General features: G+C 37.6%; 1 protein-coding gene across 7 annotated transcripts in view; it reads left to right on the top strand.

Moving 5' to 3' along the window:
• ETV1 (ETS variant transcription factor 1) overlaps positions 1-16,503 on the top strand; it is a 103,226-nt gene that overhangs the window by 77,223 nt on the left and 9,500 nt on the right. For all 7 annotated transcript variants that reach the window (XM_047695539.1, XM_047695540.1, XM_047695538.1 and 4 more), the window contains 3 exons: positions 7,402-7,470; positions 9,283-9,351; positions 13,238-13,407. In XM_047695539.1, the coding sequence (XP_047551495.1) occupies positions 7,402-7,470; positions 9,283-9,351; positions 13,238-13,407 (308 nt within the window). The remainder of the gene's footprint in view (positions 1-7,401; positions 7,471-9,282; positions 9,352-13,237; positions 13,408-16,503) is intronic.

The raw sequence follows: 16,503 nt of genomic DNA, 5'->3' as shown, positions 1-16,503 counted from the left end.
TGCTTCACCAGTCTGTTTTTGTTATTCTTAGCAATAAAAAACAAAACCACCCACTTTGTATGACACTGGGAACATCACACTGAATTCTGGGCCTGGTGACTCTTTACTCTCTGTCCGATCAAGCATGTTTTGTTGGACCTTTTATCCTTCGTCTCCTCATTTATAAAAAGGGGCATGTAATTCCTTTACCTTTCTGTTTTTGTAAGGATTAGATATGATTATGTTTGTAAAATTACTCATATCTATAGTAGTAGGGGTCCAGGCAAGACTAAGGGATTTCTGTCCATTTGATTTTTATCTTGACTCCTACTAGAGATTTCCTGAAAGACTGATAGTCCTTGAATAAGGTGCCATTATGATTTTTAATGTTTACAAGTACCGTGTATGGGAGGCTAAAAGGATAAGGCAAAGTGAGAGATATTCTTCCGTGAAGAGTGTCCTACTGTGTAAACCAACAAGATATTGTACTGTTAGGCTGATGATGGAGTGAAGCCATCACACAGAACTCCATACTAGTATTATTCATGTTCAAAGCAAGTTGAATAAATATCTGAATATTGCTGTGATACAAGAGGAGATGAAAGGGAGAAGACACAGCAATTCATGATGTGTTTGGTTCACATCATGTAGATTCCAGAAGGGGAACGATTCAGTATTGAAACTCAGCATCAAAACGTCCCTCTCTTCAGAATTCCCTTGTGACCCCATGTTAGCAGCTAATGGCATCTTTTCTTATATTTTCTTCTAAGCTTTGGTAAACTGTTTCAGTAATATCTAGTAAACAGTCAAAGTTACAATTGTCCTTATATTTTGTCTCACCTCAATTTTATTTTTGACTCTAACTTAGTATAACCTCACAGGCTTATAAAACTTATGAAATTGTCAGCCTGCTAGATCATATAAGTTAAACCTGAATCTGGTCATTATTTGTGTAGGATACTGTTTCCCCCCGAAACCCACATGCTTACAAGAGATGTTTGTGGTCTTTATTCTATGCTGTTACTTCATGTTACATAGCCTTTATGTTTTTAAAAGTAACCTGAATGCAGATAAAAGTACTTTTTTTTTTTTATATCTTGCAAACACTACATTATAATGACTGACATGGTACTCTTTCTGTCCTCAGAGTCTATCAACAATAGATGCTGTGTCTCTGAGCTGTAGTGGAAGAGAATATCTCTGTAGATTTTACATTATTTATATTCACAGTTTACCAAAAATCCTAATGAAAAAGATCCCATCGAAGTGTGAATGAGGTCATACTAAATTCATCCATCTCAAGATTTCAGCCACTCCAACTTTTTTCTTTTTTTATAGGAGGCTCAGTGACTAAGATGTTATTACATCCATGTAGAGCTTTTGTGACTGATGACAAACAGGTCTTAAAAAACTTCATTTTTGTGCCATCCCACTTGCCTTCTTTCTCAAGTGAATTAGACATACTCATCCTGGGCCTTATTTTTAGAGTTAATTACTTTTAGATTTGTTCTATCATAGATCACATGGGCGTAAAAAAAATTCCTCCCCTTAGCATCCTTTTCAGGAAACTTTATAAAATATAATTTTCTTGATTAGCTATGTGATATCTATCTCCTTGCTCAAAGTTTGCAAATTCAAGTATTTTCAGGCTCGCACACTATTTGATAATGAACAATTTCAGCAAGGTGTAGAGATGTGACATAGGGTTGTGGCAAATATTTTGTCTCTGATCTGACCTAGTACAGCTCGTAGGAGCTTTTGGCAAACCGTGTCCTGAAGGGGACCATTCTTTATGCGCCACTGGGCAACAGTACGCAAACCTGCCCATCGGAACAGGGTGTAGCTCTATCAAGTGTGCAAAATCAAAACCCCCCTTTGTGGTCAAAGCTTCCGTAAAGCTCCCCAAATCAGTGCTGTATTTCCCAATATGGCTTTAAGATGCAAGAGACAGAAGAATTAACTTTTTAGTTTCATACCTGAAAATCTTAATTTAAAGGCAGTTTTCACAGTGTTACTAAAGTGAAGACTAGTCAAATCAGATAATTCGGGGTGTTAGTTTACTGTTCTACTCTTAACTGCCCCTATGTTAACTAGCGCATTAAAATGACAACAGTGCTTTGCTGCTTTGAATTTTTGTAGCCTATTAGATCCCCTAATCATCACCCGAGTTCATGTGTGACAAATTACGGGCAGTTTAGTTTCTGCAAGCTGACTGGGCCCATGCTAAGTGTCACATTGCAGTGCTTTTTGATCCATAAGTTTCAAAATAATACAAAATCCTTTGTCTTAAATTTACATAATTCAAATTATAGATTGGATTTAAAACATTTTATTTTTTTATTTGAGAGAGACAGAGGGAACATGAGTGGCAGAGAGACGGGAACAAGCAGGCTCCCTGCTGAGCACAGGACTCAGTGGGGGCTTGAGGTGGGTCTCCACATGGGGTTACACACCAAGTTCCATTCCAGGACTCGGGATCATGACCTGAGCCAAAGTCAGACCCTTAACCTAGTGAGCCACCGAGGCGCCCCTGAATTTAAAACTTTTTAAACCAAAGCCATTTAGCAGCAAATATCGGGGCATAACATTGTAAATAGAAGCTCATAAAAAGTACCTCCAAATATTTTGAAAATGTAATGGAGATTCTCGCTTAAACCTGATAAATCGTAAATTTATAATGAATTTTAAATCGATATGTTTTAAATACCACAGGTTCAGCCTTCTCAGTAAGTGTTTTAAGAACATCAGATTAAGATATAAAAATAGGGGTGCCTGGGTGGCTCAGTGGGTTAAGCCTCTTCCTCCGGCTCAGGTCAGGATCTCAGGATCCTGAGATGGAGCCCCGTATAGAGCTCTCTGCTTAACGGGGAACCTGCTTCCCCCTCTCTCTCTGCCTGCTCCTTTGCCTACTTGTGATCTCTCTTTCTGTCAAATAAATAAATAAATCTTAAAAGATATAAAAATAAAGACATAATTATTTTTAGTTTTAAGTACCCGTGGTTTACTTATTTTAAATACTCATGAGGGACACTTAAAAATAGCTTATGTTACTGGGGTGCCTGGGTGGCTGGGTGGGTTAAAGCCTCTGCCTTCGGCTCAGGTCATGATCTCAGGGTCCTGGGATCGAGCCCCGCATCGGGCTCTCTGCTCAGCGAGGAGCCTGCTTCCTCCTCTCTCTCTCTGCCTGCGTCTCTCTGCCTACTTGTGAGCTCTGTCTGTCAAATAAATAAATAAAAATCTTTAAAAAAGTTTCTGTTATTAATGATAAGTACCATATATTGAATTCTCACTGTTGGCATTAAGTGAAATGTTGTCCTTATGGTCCCTCTCCCCAACCCTTTGAAGGATATCACATATTATTCCCATTTTACAGATGTGGAAGTTGAGAGTTGAAGATGTTATATAACTAGCAAAAATTTCATACTCCCATGAAATACTAGAACCGAGGTTCAAAACCAGGTCTGTTAGAAGGCGAGGGGCCCATTTATAATCGTAGTGCTGTGCTCATGACCCTAACATTGTAAGCTACGGACACATAATAGAACAGTATAAACACGCTGTCAGAGTAACATTTGTGCAAAGGTTAAAGTGCAGTTTGTTATTGTTGCTGAATTTTGTGAGCTTTATTCCATGAAATAATGTGAATGCATGTGTGTGCAATGCCTGCCACAGAACATTTGCCTTTGAAGTCACCGCTTAGCTAGTTTGGTTCTTAGTTGAGCATTTAGCAAAAGTTAAAATGTACTGCCAAACTTCATTGGTTAGATTTTTTATTAGATAAGGTAGAAATGAAAGCAGCAGGCAATTTAATTAGCAGTAATTTTTCTGGGCAAGTCATTACTTTGATGAACTTCAGAGCAATGTTTATGGCTCCTAATTAACCATGTTAGTCATTTGATTGAATAATCACTTTGGAAATGTTTCTACAATTTGATTAGAGTCTGACCCACTCTGATAGTCATAAATTAACTGATACCACTTTAGGATAACATGACTTTAGTTACTTTAGGGGAATAAACTCCCCTTAGCTATATTTTTTCAGGCTCCTCTGGACTGTATAAAGGATACCGATTTTAAGGATAGACTGGATTTAAACAATGCTAGCTAAGTGTCTCAATTTCAAGAGCTAGATGTTAATTTTATTTACTCTAGAGTATCATAAATAGTATTAAGAATGGTAAAAACACGATTATATTCTTATATATGTATTTTTTTCCCCTATATTGCCATTCATGGCTTTGCTTAGAAGTTAGATCACAGGTTTGGTTTCTGGAACTGTAATGGAGGTTCTGGCTTTAGCCCATTATAAATCACTATTTTATTATGAATTTTAAATCACTATACTTTAAATACCATATTGAGAAATAGAATTTATGAAAAATATTACAGAATTAGCACAAGAAATAACAAATCATCAAGGTCAGTAGATACATGGGAATTAGTGAAATGGTCATCAAATTCGATCTTTGATGTCAGATGTCCAGGATCATGCTTATTTTCTATTATGTTAGAGTACTTCTGTAAGATATTCCTTCGACTTTGCCTGGTGGGTTTCTTATAAATGCTTGAATTTCCTCTTCTCCTCTTTTTCTCCCCCTCTGGGAAGGAAAGACTACATTTAGTCACACTTATATATAATAGAGTTTAATCTCTATGTTTTCCTCTAGCCGCCTCCAGAGCCAGCCAGCTGTTTTTAGAGCCATACTCCAGCTGGGCAGCAGTCAGTAAAAGTATTTTGTGGCAGGGTGTCAACATTGGTACAACAAAATTCTTACCTCTAAACAGCTGCTAAGCTGATGGCAGAGTCATTAACACTGTCCCTACTAGGCTCAGCTGCTTGGAGGGTCCTATGCCTGGCAATAAATCAACATAACATTAAAAATGAATTTGAAGTACCACTGGTTAAAAAGTATGGATAAAATGGATTGCTAGCTCCTTGGTAACCCAGTTCAACTGCCCTGCAACGCCATTATAAGTTTCCTGATACCAGGAAACAAGATAAACTCTGTCTTTTGTAGGGTCAGAATTATATACCAGATCATATGTAATATAAAGAAGGCATGGTGTTCTAAAATGTTTGATAATGAGTTTTATATTGTTTTCAACTCATAAGCTATTGATTTCTACATACTTTTAAGTGTTATAGCTCTTATGAAGCGCCATTAAGCTATTTTTGACTAAAACCACGTAAACTTTTTTTCTGTGAAAAATTATCTCATATTTTGGTTGACATTATACCAGGCAAATTTTTAAAAAATCAGATACACTTTAAAAATGGAACATTCCAGGGGCACCTGGGTGGCTCAGTGGGTTAAAGCCTCTGCCTTCGGCTCAGGTCATGGTCCCAGTGTCCTGGGATCGAGCCCCGCATCCGGCTCTGTGCTCTGCAGGGAGCCTGCTTCCACCTCTCTCTCTATCTGTCTGCCTCTCTGCCTACTTGTGATCTCTGTCTGTCAAATAAATAAATAAAATCTTTAAAAAAAAAAAATGGAACATTCCAGATCAAGGAAGAATGGCCTGTAGGCCAGATAAATAGTGCTAATTATCTGTTACAACTTGAAAGTCTGTGGATGGTTAGTTAAGAAGACATGAGGGTCTTTAGCTCCCAATTCATTTAAGTGTTCTTTGTTACTTGTTCAGAAATCATGTATTTGCTACAAGTGGTAGAATGGAGGACATACTCTTATATTAAATAGGACATTTGCCATATGTATTTTTTAATTAACATATAATGTATTATTTATTTTAGGGGTACAGGTCTGTGAATCATCAGTCTTACCCAATTCACAGCACTCACCATAGCACCAGTGACCATCCCCCAACCACCCTAACCCTTCCCCCTGCTCCCCTCCAGCAGCCCTCAGTTTGTTTCCTGAGATTAAGAGTCTCTTATGGTATGTCTCCCTCTCCACCCCACCTTGTTTCATTTTTCCCTCCCTTCCCCTCACGAATCCCTACCCTGCCTCTCTTTTATAAGTTTATTTTTGTATATGTTTAAAGTTTCAAAAACTTGAGTATACATACAGAAGATAGAATTAATTCAGTCACATATAATTATACCTTCCTATAGAGTCTGTGTATATTCTGTACAGGGTTGGGCCCAAGTTCATGGGACCTAAAACATAATATTTGGGGAATATTCTGAAAGAAAAAGAAACAGCTTCTACAAAATGTGCAGGGCATCAGGAGGGATTGCTGTAAGTGGAGGGTCCTTCCTGCGGTTTCAGTGGCTTCAGCAGAAATCAGGCTCTGGTCACTGTGAGTGACATTCTATTCAGAATCAAAGCACTTGAGCCTATAATAGACTTTAGATGATATCTGATCCGACACTTTATTTTATATAAGCTTAGATACAGAATGGCTTACCTAAAGTCATTTAGGTTTATTAGTAATAAGTTAAGGACTCAAATTTTAATCTTTTGTCTCCTAATCTGTGTGTCTGCCCTTTTCCCTTTATCTAAGGTACTAAACACGTTAAATACACAGCCATCACTGTGACTCAAGTTTAACCATTAACCATGTTTATTTTCTCAGTGATGAGTTAACTTGGTCAGGTAGGCAAGGCCTTACTCCTAACGTCATCATGTGTTTGCTATGAAATTGTTGGATTTCTGTTTTATAGCCCCATTTGTTTTGATTATGACCTGTGTGCTTAACAAAATAAAAAGGCAATCATACTTTTTTCTGGGGGTAAAAAATAACAATAACCTTAAAAGGCTGGAGTAATTTTAAGAGATGTGGCAATTTTGTCTTTTCGTAATAATTTCTACCAGTGTTCATGAAATAAACCATGACTGAATCTTTGTTGATCTTTGCTTTGAACACCAAGGATATACAAACTTACCCCATAATTGCCCCCCAAATGTAGCTTTACTCATGACACCATTTGTTTCAAGGTCACTTTCACATTCATGTGGGGTTACAGGAGAGCCATCTTTCAGTAAATGTGGGTAAAACTTTGAATTTACAAGCCTTTTGGAGAGAATCTGTGTCTGCCCTGATATGCTTCTCATTTTTCCCTTTCTTTTCTTTTCTTTCTTTCTTTTTTTTTTTAAGATTTATTTATTTATTTATTTTAGAAAATGAGAGAGTGTGCTATAGCTGGGAGAGGGGCAGAGGGGGAGAATGTCAAGCAGATTCCGTGCTGAGCTTGGAACCCAATGCAGGGCTCGATCTTACAACCCTAAGATCATGACCTCAGCTGAAATCAAAGTCGGACACTTAACTGACTGAGCCAGCCAGGTGCCCCTTGTTTTTCCATTTCCTGTGTGGGCCCTGCCTGAAATGTTAACTATAGTTGGAAGCTCCCCTCATGGAGACTCATGTCAGTTTTTCTTATTTTCCTATCTGCACTCTTGTCTATTGGTAACAGCACATTTTTCAGCTCCAAACTTCTCTGACTGATGATGTTTCTTCTTTCAGAAGTGCCTAGCTGCCACTCCATTTATATGAGGCAAGAAGGCTTCCTGGCTCATCCCAGCAGAACAGAAGTTAAGTTTTCTGTTATTGAAATTCCTTGTAAATATGGTCAACATTATCATACATACCAAAGATCCAGTAATTTCATTAATCATTATGTTTTATGGGAAAAATCACTGTTGTTCCCTAAACCACTGTTTTAAAACTTTTATCTTTTTAAAGTAAAAGGAAGATGTTTCAGCTCATGTTATCTTGAATTTGGTTGTTAACATGAGTCATGTGTGTATAAACAGCTGAAAAGTGGATTTCTGTGTGTTTTGTTTTTTTTTTTTTGCCAACAACCACATTCTTTTAAAATAGAACATGTGCTTTATAGATTAGCCTACCTTACTATTCTCTATTGAAATGAATCTTTGAGGAATTTCAGTTTTGCTTTAAGAACTAAGTCTGTGTTTGTTTGTTTTTTTTTAAGATTTTATTTATTTGACAGAGATCACAAGTGGGCAGAGAGGCAAGCAGAGAGAGAGAGGAGGAAGCAGGCTCCCTGCAGAGCAGAGAGCCCGATGTGGGACTCGATCCCAGGACCCCGAGATCATGACCCGAGTCGAAGGCAGAGGCTCAACCCACTGAGCCACCCAGGCGCCCCAGAACTAAGTCTGTGTTTTAAAATAAAAGAGAGTAGATTTAAATATATTTGCCTTTATATATCCTGGATTTTTCATTTTTAGACAAATAATTGTTAAGAATGGGATTTCACATAAGAGACCTACAGGAGTTTTTATTGTGGATGTGTTCACAGTAACCATGGTGGGAAAGCTTTGGTCTAATGGACTTTGATACCTGCAAAGTATTGGATAAAAAGAATCTTCTCTAGATAAATTACCTATTAAGGTGTTTCTGGAAATATGTGCAAGGTTCATGACATTAGTGTTCTGTGTCTTCGGTAGGATGACATAGGTGCATCTTTTTAGGTTGGGTCTAATACTGGTTCATATGAGTGATACTAATAGAAGTAAATGCTGATATTTAAAGAAGAGTATAATAAGCTGGTCAATCCAGAATATTTGGGACCAAAAATTTACCAGAAATCCACTGTAATTATTGTCACTGCTATTGGGAATATGATGTGCTCACCATAGAGACCAGTACCTCTAGGAAAGAAAACTGTGACTAAAGAACATGAACTTTCTTACTGGTGATTAAAGACGACAGCAGTTCAGTGAAGGTCATAGTCAAGGATATATGCGGGAGAAAAAGAGTATAAAGGCTGTTGATTTATTTTGCATTTTTCCTGTGGACTTAGTTTTCTTACAGGATAAAAAGGAAAGTTAAAAAGAAAATGTAAAACTGTTTTGGCTGTTGAAGATGAAAACATGAGGCTAGCCTAGCTAAATATTTCTCCAGGGAAGTAAGAGGGAAACTGAATGTGTTTCAGTTTATCAGGGTATGGTTTAAGGTAAATATAAGTAACTCATCTTGATTTTCCTCCTGTCTCATGAATAACAAAACTTGGAAGAAAATGAAAAAGGAGATGATATATTGTAATTTCTATATTTGCCAGCATTTACCTACTCTGTGCTTGGGGTAGGAATAATACCCCTATCTAATGTCATCTATCACTATGTGCCAGGTACTATTCTAAACTTCTGTATATTAAATCAGTTAATCCTCACGACAATCCCTTTAAGATAGGTGATTTATTATCATTCCCATTTTACAGGTAAGGAAACAGAGACACAGAGGCTACGTATTGTGCCTAAGGTCACAGAGCTGAAAAATGGCAGAGTCCTTTTCTACCCCAATTTTTGTGTTAATGGCTATATTTTAAGTTGCTTGTGAGCTTCATTTGTATCACGAATAAATGTATCCTATTTCCTCCCACAGGCTGTATGTTTGAGAAGGGCCCCAGGCAGTTTTATGATGACACCTGTGTTGTCCCAGAGAAATTTGATGGTAGGTTTCTCATTGTGCTGCAGGTTCGATATTTTTTTAGGAGGGAGTGGAGAGATCACCCTCGACTCTTCTGAAAACAGTTGACATTCCTGCTTGAAGGTTTCTTTCTTTCTTTCTTTTTTTTTTTTTTTTTAAGATTTTATTTATTTGATAGAGACACAGCAAGAGAGGGAACACAAGCAGGGGGAGTAGAAGAGGGAGAAGCAGGCTTCCCACTGAGCAGGGAGCCTGATGCAGGGCTCGATCCCAGGACCCCTGGATCATGAGATGCTTAATGACTCAGCCACCCGGGCACCCCCCCAACTTGAAGATTTCTATGCACATCACTTATAATGCATTCAACTCTTGCTGAACTTTACCTGTTATAAATTCTCCCTTCCTTCCCCTATTCAGAAGCTTTTTTTTTTGTCCTGTGAGAGATCTCATTTTTATTTATTTTATTTTTTTAAGATTTTATTTATTTATTGACAGAGAGTGAGAGAAGGAACACAAACAGGGGGAGAGGGAAAAGCAGGCTCCCTGCTGAGCAGGGAGCCCCACGTGGGGCTCAATCCCAGGACCCTGGCATCATGACCTGAGCCAAAGGCAGATGCTTAATGGCTGAGCCACCCAGGCACCCTTGAGATCTCATTTTAAAGACAGAATCAGAGAGTATCGTTCTTGCTGAGCTTTGTGTAGAGTATGAAGTGTCTTTCCATTGCCCTGCTGAGCACATGCAGCTTATTCGAGATTTATTGAAAGCTGATCCCGTAATTAACAAAGCAGAACAGAAAGCATGCAAGTGTGGATACACGGATGACTAATGCAGCTTCTCTTTTATTATTTGAGAAAAGATGCATTATGGAACACAGGAACAACATAGCTGCCCATTTAGTTAGTGATCGTTAGTCCTTCTTTTGGAGTTTTTCCTTTTTTTTTCCCCCTGGGAAGATGTTCATTACTAATGTGCAGTTACTTTGTAATTGCTTAAGATGGAGTTAGGAAAGCATTAGCTTTTTAATATTCCTCACTTTTGCAGTGAAAAGGTCCCAGGCTTTAAAAATGAGTGTCAAGTTAGATAGACTTTTTTTTTTTTTCCCTCTCTTGACTAAAGTGGCAGAAGTCAGCATCTATGAGGAAGCTTCAGGGAAAGTGAACAGTTTATTGATTTAATGGTTCTTCAGAGTGGTCTCCCTATTTCCTGCTTTGATTGTCTAACAGGAAATGAGCAGGAACCCTCTGATTAGCTGATTGCACGAACTTTGGGGATCATGGCTGTAATGAATTCGTAGCTGTCAGAAGTTTTTAATTGTCATTATTTTTTTAAAATTTATTTATTTATTTATTTATTTATTTATTTATTTGACAGACAGAGATCACAAGTAGGCAGAGAGGCAGGCAGAGAGAGAGGGGGAAGCAAGCTCCCTGCTGAGCAGAGAGCCTGATGCCGGTCTCGATCCCAGGACCCTGAGATCTTGAACTGAGCTAAAGGCAGAGGCTTTAACCCACTGAGCCACCAAGGTGCCCCTAATTGTCTTTATTTAAACAGCAAAGTACATGCTCACTTAGTTTCTTCACCTTTCATTAGTTTCTTGAAGACTCTTCTGTTCCTGAGGTTTTTGCTACTCTGTCCTTCTCTGAAAGAATGAAAATTTGGGGAATATCTGTTTCCTGAGTCTTCCTTTAAATGGCTAAATTCATTCAAGGTCACAGGGTTAAGCTCTAGTCGGAGTCACTTTTTTGGCCTTATTCCAAATAGATGTTAGTTTTAAGCTTGGAGCGCCAGTGTGGTTTGTGACGCGATCAGCCAAGTGTCACAAGTCTTAAAATACAGCCTTTTCTCTTAAGACAAAGCATAAAGCCTTCCCTCTGTGGAGTGACCTCCATCAGTTTTTTGTTTTGTTTTGTTTTTCATTTTCAGTGAGCTTAACATTTTAAGCCATCTTGATTACCAGGATGGGCACATAAGGAAGTAAAATCAGCTCGTAACTACCAATAGGGTTATGATATAATCTAACAGGCCTAAGTCACACTAATGTTTAGGGACGCAATCTGTCTTGATTACTTATTCCCTTTGATTTTGAAATATTCTTCAGTTTCGTACGAAGAGACTTGTTTTTTGGAAGATAGTATTAGTTTTTTATTTTATGAGGAATAGAGACCAAGGGAATAGAAAAGCAAAGGGTTATTTTTTCATTGAGAAGGCTGGTATAGTCCATCACATTTACAGGCAGAAGCAATCTAGAGATTATAAAATTTGACAGAGTTTCACTCACTCTGCATAATTGCTCAGTTACCCCCATGTAGAAATTTGTTAAGTCTCAGAAGGAAAAACTAAGATAAATAAAACTGTCATCGACAGCAGTATGAAGAGACACTTCTGTGTTATCTAGCTTAGACCAAAATGACATAATGATTTCTAGTAGCTAGTGACTGAATAATTTTATTGTGGTTGTGGTTTTTAAAGTATTCTTTCTGTAATTATTTTAAGAGGTATATGTATGTTAACCAAAGGAAAGGTTTAAGAAAGCCTCTGATTTGGTTTGTTTTATAATTCATACTTACTGTGAATAGATTGGCTTGATTATATTCTCTCTGAATTGTTTCTATAGTGGAGCAGAAAAATTCGTGCCATAACAATGATATGTGTGTAGGGCCCTAGACATTTTATCCCCAGTGTGACCAATTCCACATATTTTGGGGGATGGTTGGCTGGAGGTAGATGTAAATAATCAGGAGTTATGACTGAGTTTTTGTTTGTTTGGTAAAAACAAGATAACCAGATTTATACCAGAAGAATTACAACAGTAACTCCCTTATTGCTATAATCTACTTAATAGGTTTTTACACTATGTATAAATAACAAATAAATGTAACACAAACCAGTCTTTCTTGATTAAAAATATAGATTTACAGAAAGCGCCTGTATATGTGTTTTTAGATTGCACTTGAGAAAAAGACTTGCAAGCTAAATTCACATGACTGAAATGCAAAGAAGAGATGAAGAAAAATGAATTTTTATTCCTGCCAGTTAAGGAAGTGGTAGTGCCAGTATGAAGGTGTGGGGAAAAGATGGTATAATAATAATCCAATATGCCCTGAATTATTAAGAGATTTTACTAATTTATATAATATATAGATTACTTATCTCAGAGTTTAAGAATAAATTTCCTTTGAGGTGGGACACCTGGGTGGCTCTGTCAGTTGAGTCCAACTCTTGATTCTGGCTCAGGTTGTGATCTCAGGGTCGTGGGATCAAGTCCCACATCGGGCTCAGCGTGAGTCTGGGTGGGATTCTCTGCCTTTCCCTCTACCTCTCCCCCTGCTCTTTTTCTCTCTCATATAAATAAATAAATTGGTGAAAATAAGTAAATGAATAAATAAAAGAGTAAATTTGCTTTGAAATATTTGCAATAAAATTTGCATTTTTTTTCCATGTGGCATTACAAATTATAATTTGCAGAATTTGTACAAATAAAATGCCCAGAGCTTCGAATTGATTACTTCCTCTTATATGTTTCTTAGAGCAGGGAATAAAGTCATTAACAATAAAAACAAGAGGAAGTGGGATTGGATGATATGGTTTTTAGATAAATGATTGTGAAAACAAAGAGATAGTTGTACAAAATTTTAATAAGAAAATGACATTCGTGGATTTACTCTACACCTGTTTACATTTATTTTGACCCTGACATGTTACATATAGTTGTTTGTAAGTTTGTACAGGTTCTTGGTTTACATAAAATCCTTAAATGTTTTAAAGCCCTATTTAAAGTGGTGATGTTATATTTCACAGAAACCCATAAAGTGGTTGTGGTTTAACCATTTTCATGATTGGTTTAATGTAAATTTTAGGGAAATGTCATAATATTGCTAATAATAGAAACTTCAACATTTTTTCATGTAGGAGACATCAAACAGGAGCCAGGAATGTATCGGGAAGGACCCACATACCAGCGGCGGGGATCCCTTCAGCTCTGGCAGTTTTTGGTGGCTCTTCTGGATGATCCTTCAAATTCTCATTTCATTGCTTGGACTGGGCGAGGCATGGAATTTAAACTGATTGAGCCTGAAGAGGTGGGTTTAGTAGATTTTTATTGGGAAAATTGGATATATCACAATATAATGAAACATATATTGATTATTATGCTGAAAATGTATTTTTTAAAAATTTTAAAACATTAGAGAAACCTTCTGAATTAGAAGGTGTGCAAAGGAAAAAAAGAGTCTTCATTTAAGAGAAGAAAAGAACATGACCCCTATGTACATGCAAATGGAGTATTTTCCTGAAGAACTTCTCAGTTCAGTTTTCATTCTCTCCAGATCTAGCTTGAGGATGAAAACTACTGTTATTATCACAGCATAACCCACCAATAGCATTTTGGATCTCTATAGAAAGGTGACTTTTATATAAAATGTTTGAATCTTACTAAAGGTGCTTTCTCAGCTACTATTAAAATTGACTTTAGTTTACATTAGTCAAGAAAGCAATGGATGACTTTTTCTTTTTTTAAGATTTTATTTATTTATTTGTCAGAGAGAGAAAGAGTGCACATAAGTGGGGGAGTGGCAGGCAGTGGAAGAAGCAGATGACCCCCCCCAAGCAAGGAGCCTGATGTGGGACTCAATCCTAGGACCCTGGGACCATGACCTGAGCCGAAGGCAGATGCTTGACCCACTGAGCCAAGCCAAGTCATCCAAGCACCCCTGGATGACTTTCAATTAACGTGCCCATGCCCGCTTATATTGGCTGTAGGGTCTAAATGCCTCAAAAATATGTAAAATCTAGGAAGATATCCAGCTATTTTTGAACCCAAAGTGATTAGTTTAGATTAGTATAGACTGGACATCTACAATCTGGGCTAATGGGCCCATACATCTTAAAAGTTCCTGCCCTCTGAACATTCATTCATAATCAGATAACATGTCCTTGTTTGATATCCAGAAAATAAGTCATCTTTCTTATTAAAGGGATGATCTGATTCAAATTTGTATTAAAAGAAGTTGGACGTAAGAACTAGTTAGCATAGTTTTGTCTACTTCAGATTCTATCAGTACACTAGTAGTCTAGAGGGTTAGCTTTGCATTTCCATTGCCCTAACTAAACACCCAGGCACAGAGGGCTCAATATCAGATTTTGAAAATATCCATATCTAGAATTGTCTAAGGCTTAATTTTTAAAAGGAAATTTATTTTTATGTAGATGTACTTAAATGATGTAAGTGAAAGACCCATAAAAATGTGAAGCACTAGCAAAGGGAGACTGGAAACACTGTAAAGTAACTTGAAAGCCTTTTAAGATGATGGCAGTGTGTGCTCTCCGCCATGTTCATAATCACTGCAAGAGTTGTTCAGCCTAGAACTGAGGACCTTCAGTGGGAATTTATGTCAGTCATTCCCCTTTACCTATGGCTAAAATGAAGTGAGCAGAAACAGGACTTTTCGTTTTTGCCATTTATATTTTGACCAACGGAATTATGTTGGTCATTATTGATCTCAGAAGAATAAAATCCTTATGAGCGTAATTAACTTCTTTATCTAGCAATTGTTGACTTTCATGATGATCAGGTTGAATAAGTAGAAGAGAAGACTTGAACGGATGTCCATTAACTTCATCAGATTCTGAATTTCTATGATTTTTAAATGCTGGAAAGACATGCCGTATATCTGTTCAGAATGACAGACATTTAGATTCCTTTTCTGTGGAAGACTTATAAAGTAAAAAAGGGCCAGGCGATTCAGAGTTAGTAGACCATTTCCAAAGAGTGACTAATTCAGTGATTGTTCAGTGAGTACTAAGCCTTCTAAGGCTTTTGTTCAAAATGAAACATCACATTTCTAATACTGCTCTGCTCACCGTTGGAATGGCTTTCATTAGACAGTGGCTGTGCCATTTAAATTTATTCTTTGGAAAGTCTTTGTGAAGTTTCTTCACCCTCTGTGGCCCACCGTCACCCTCCTTGTTGTACCACACAGGAGCTCTTTGAGGGTCTCTGTCAGCACGGCTCCTGGAAGGTGCTCAGAAGCCGACCTTATAAGAGATAATGCGTTGGCTCATTTCTTTCTATTTCATTTTGCAGTTAAAAATAATATTGTGTGAGACTGTCGTCCTGTGCTGATTATCTGCTCAGTGTGTTTGGGTAACATTAGCCAGCACGTGCTCTTTAACATCTCTCTTTTTGAGATATTTGAGATAATGAAATGCTATTTTCACATTAATCATGGATCCTAGGGAATTGTCTCAGGGAACAATTATTAACATAGCAAAGCATCTCTAGGACTCAGAGAAGAAGTCTTTCAAAGATATTCAAACTTGATGAGCTAGAAGAATTACCAGGAAGTCTGATAACCAGGACCTGATTGTGGTTTCCAGGTTTATGTTGGGTATTCAAACAGGAGTTTAAAAAATCAGTTAATGTTTGAACTGTTACATTTTCCAACTTAATTCATTTGACAGTGGGAGTGATTTTTTAAAAAAGATTTTATTTATTCATGTATTTGGGGGGGGGGCGAGGAGCAGAGGGAGAGGGACAAGCAGACTCCATGCTGAGCCAGAGCCCAACATGGGATTCGATCCCATGACCTTGAGATCATGACCTGAGTTGCAACCAACAGTTTGACTCTTAACTGCTTAATCGACTGTGCCACCCAGGTGCCCCAACAGAGATTTTTATAGTGTAGGCACCTTTTCAGTTTCCTCACTAATAGTCCAAGTTTTCACTTGAAGGGGTATCTAGGAAGTCACCGGAAGTGTTCTACTACCACACCCACTCCATGCTGAGCATGTTGCTTTGGCTTTTAGCGGTGCAGGAGATAGCAGTGATGGGTGGCTCACACATGAGGGCTGAATGGGCTTTCTCAGTTGGTAAGTGGCCTAACCTATCCTGGAAATTAATTGTATCATCTGTTGACTTTAAGTTTCAATCTTTTTTATTATTGTGGTAAAAACATTTAACATGGGATCTGCCCTCTTTTCAAATTTTTAGGTGTCCAAGACAGCATTGTTAACTGTGGGCATGCTGTGGTAGAGTACATCTCTAGAACTTACCTTGCATAACTTGTCTGCATCTCATAGGCATTTTGGTGTGTCCCACTTCCCTTTATGATGCAGGTGACATTGAACGAAGCCAAACAGCTCTAAGAATATATTCTATTCTTTAAAAATGTCTAATA

The sequence above is a fragment of the Lutra lutra genome, chromosome 11, assembly GCF_902655055.1.
Source record: "Lutra lutra chromosome 11, mLutLut1.2, whole genome shotgun sequence".
Classification (NCBI taxonomy): Eukaryota; Metazoa; Chordata; class Mammalia; order Carnivora; family Mustelidae; genus Lutra; species Lutra lutra.
This window is presented reverse-complemented; position numbering and strand designations above follow the sequence as displayed.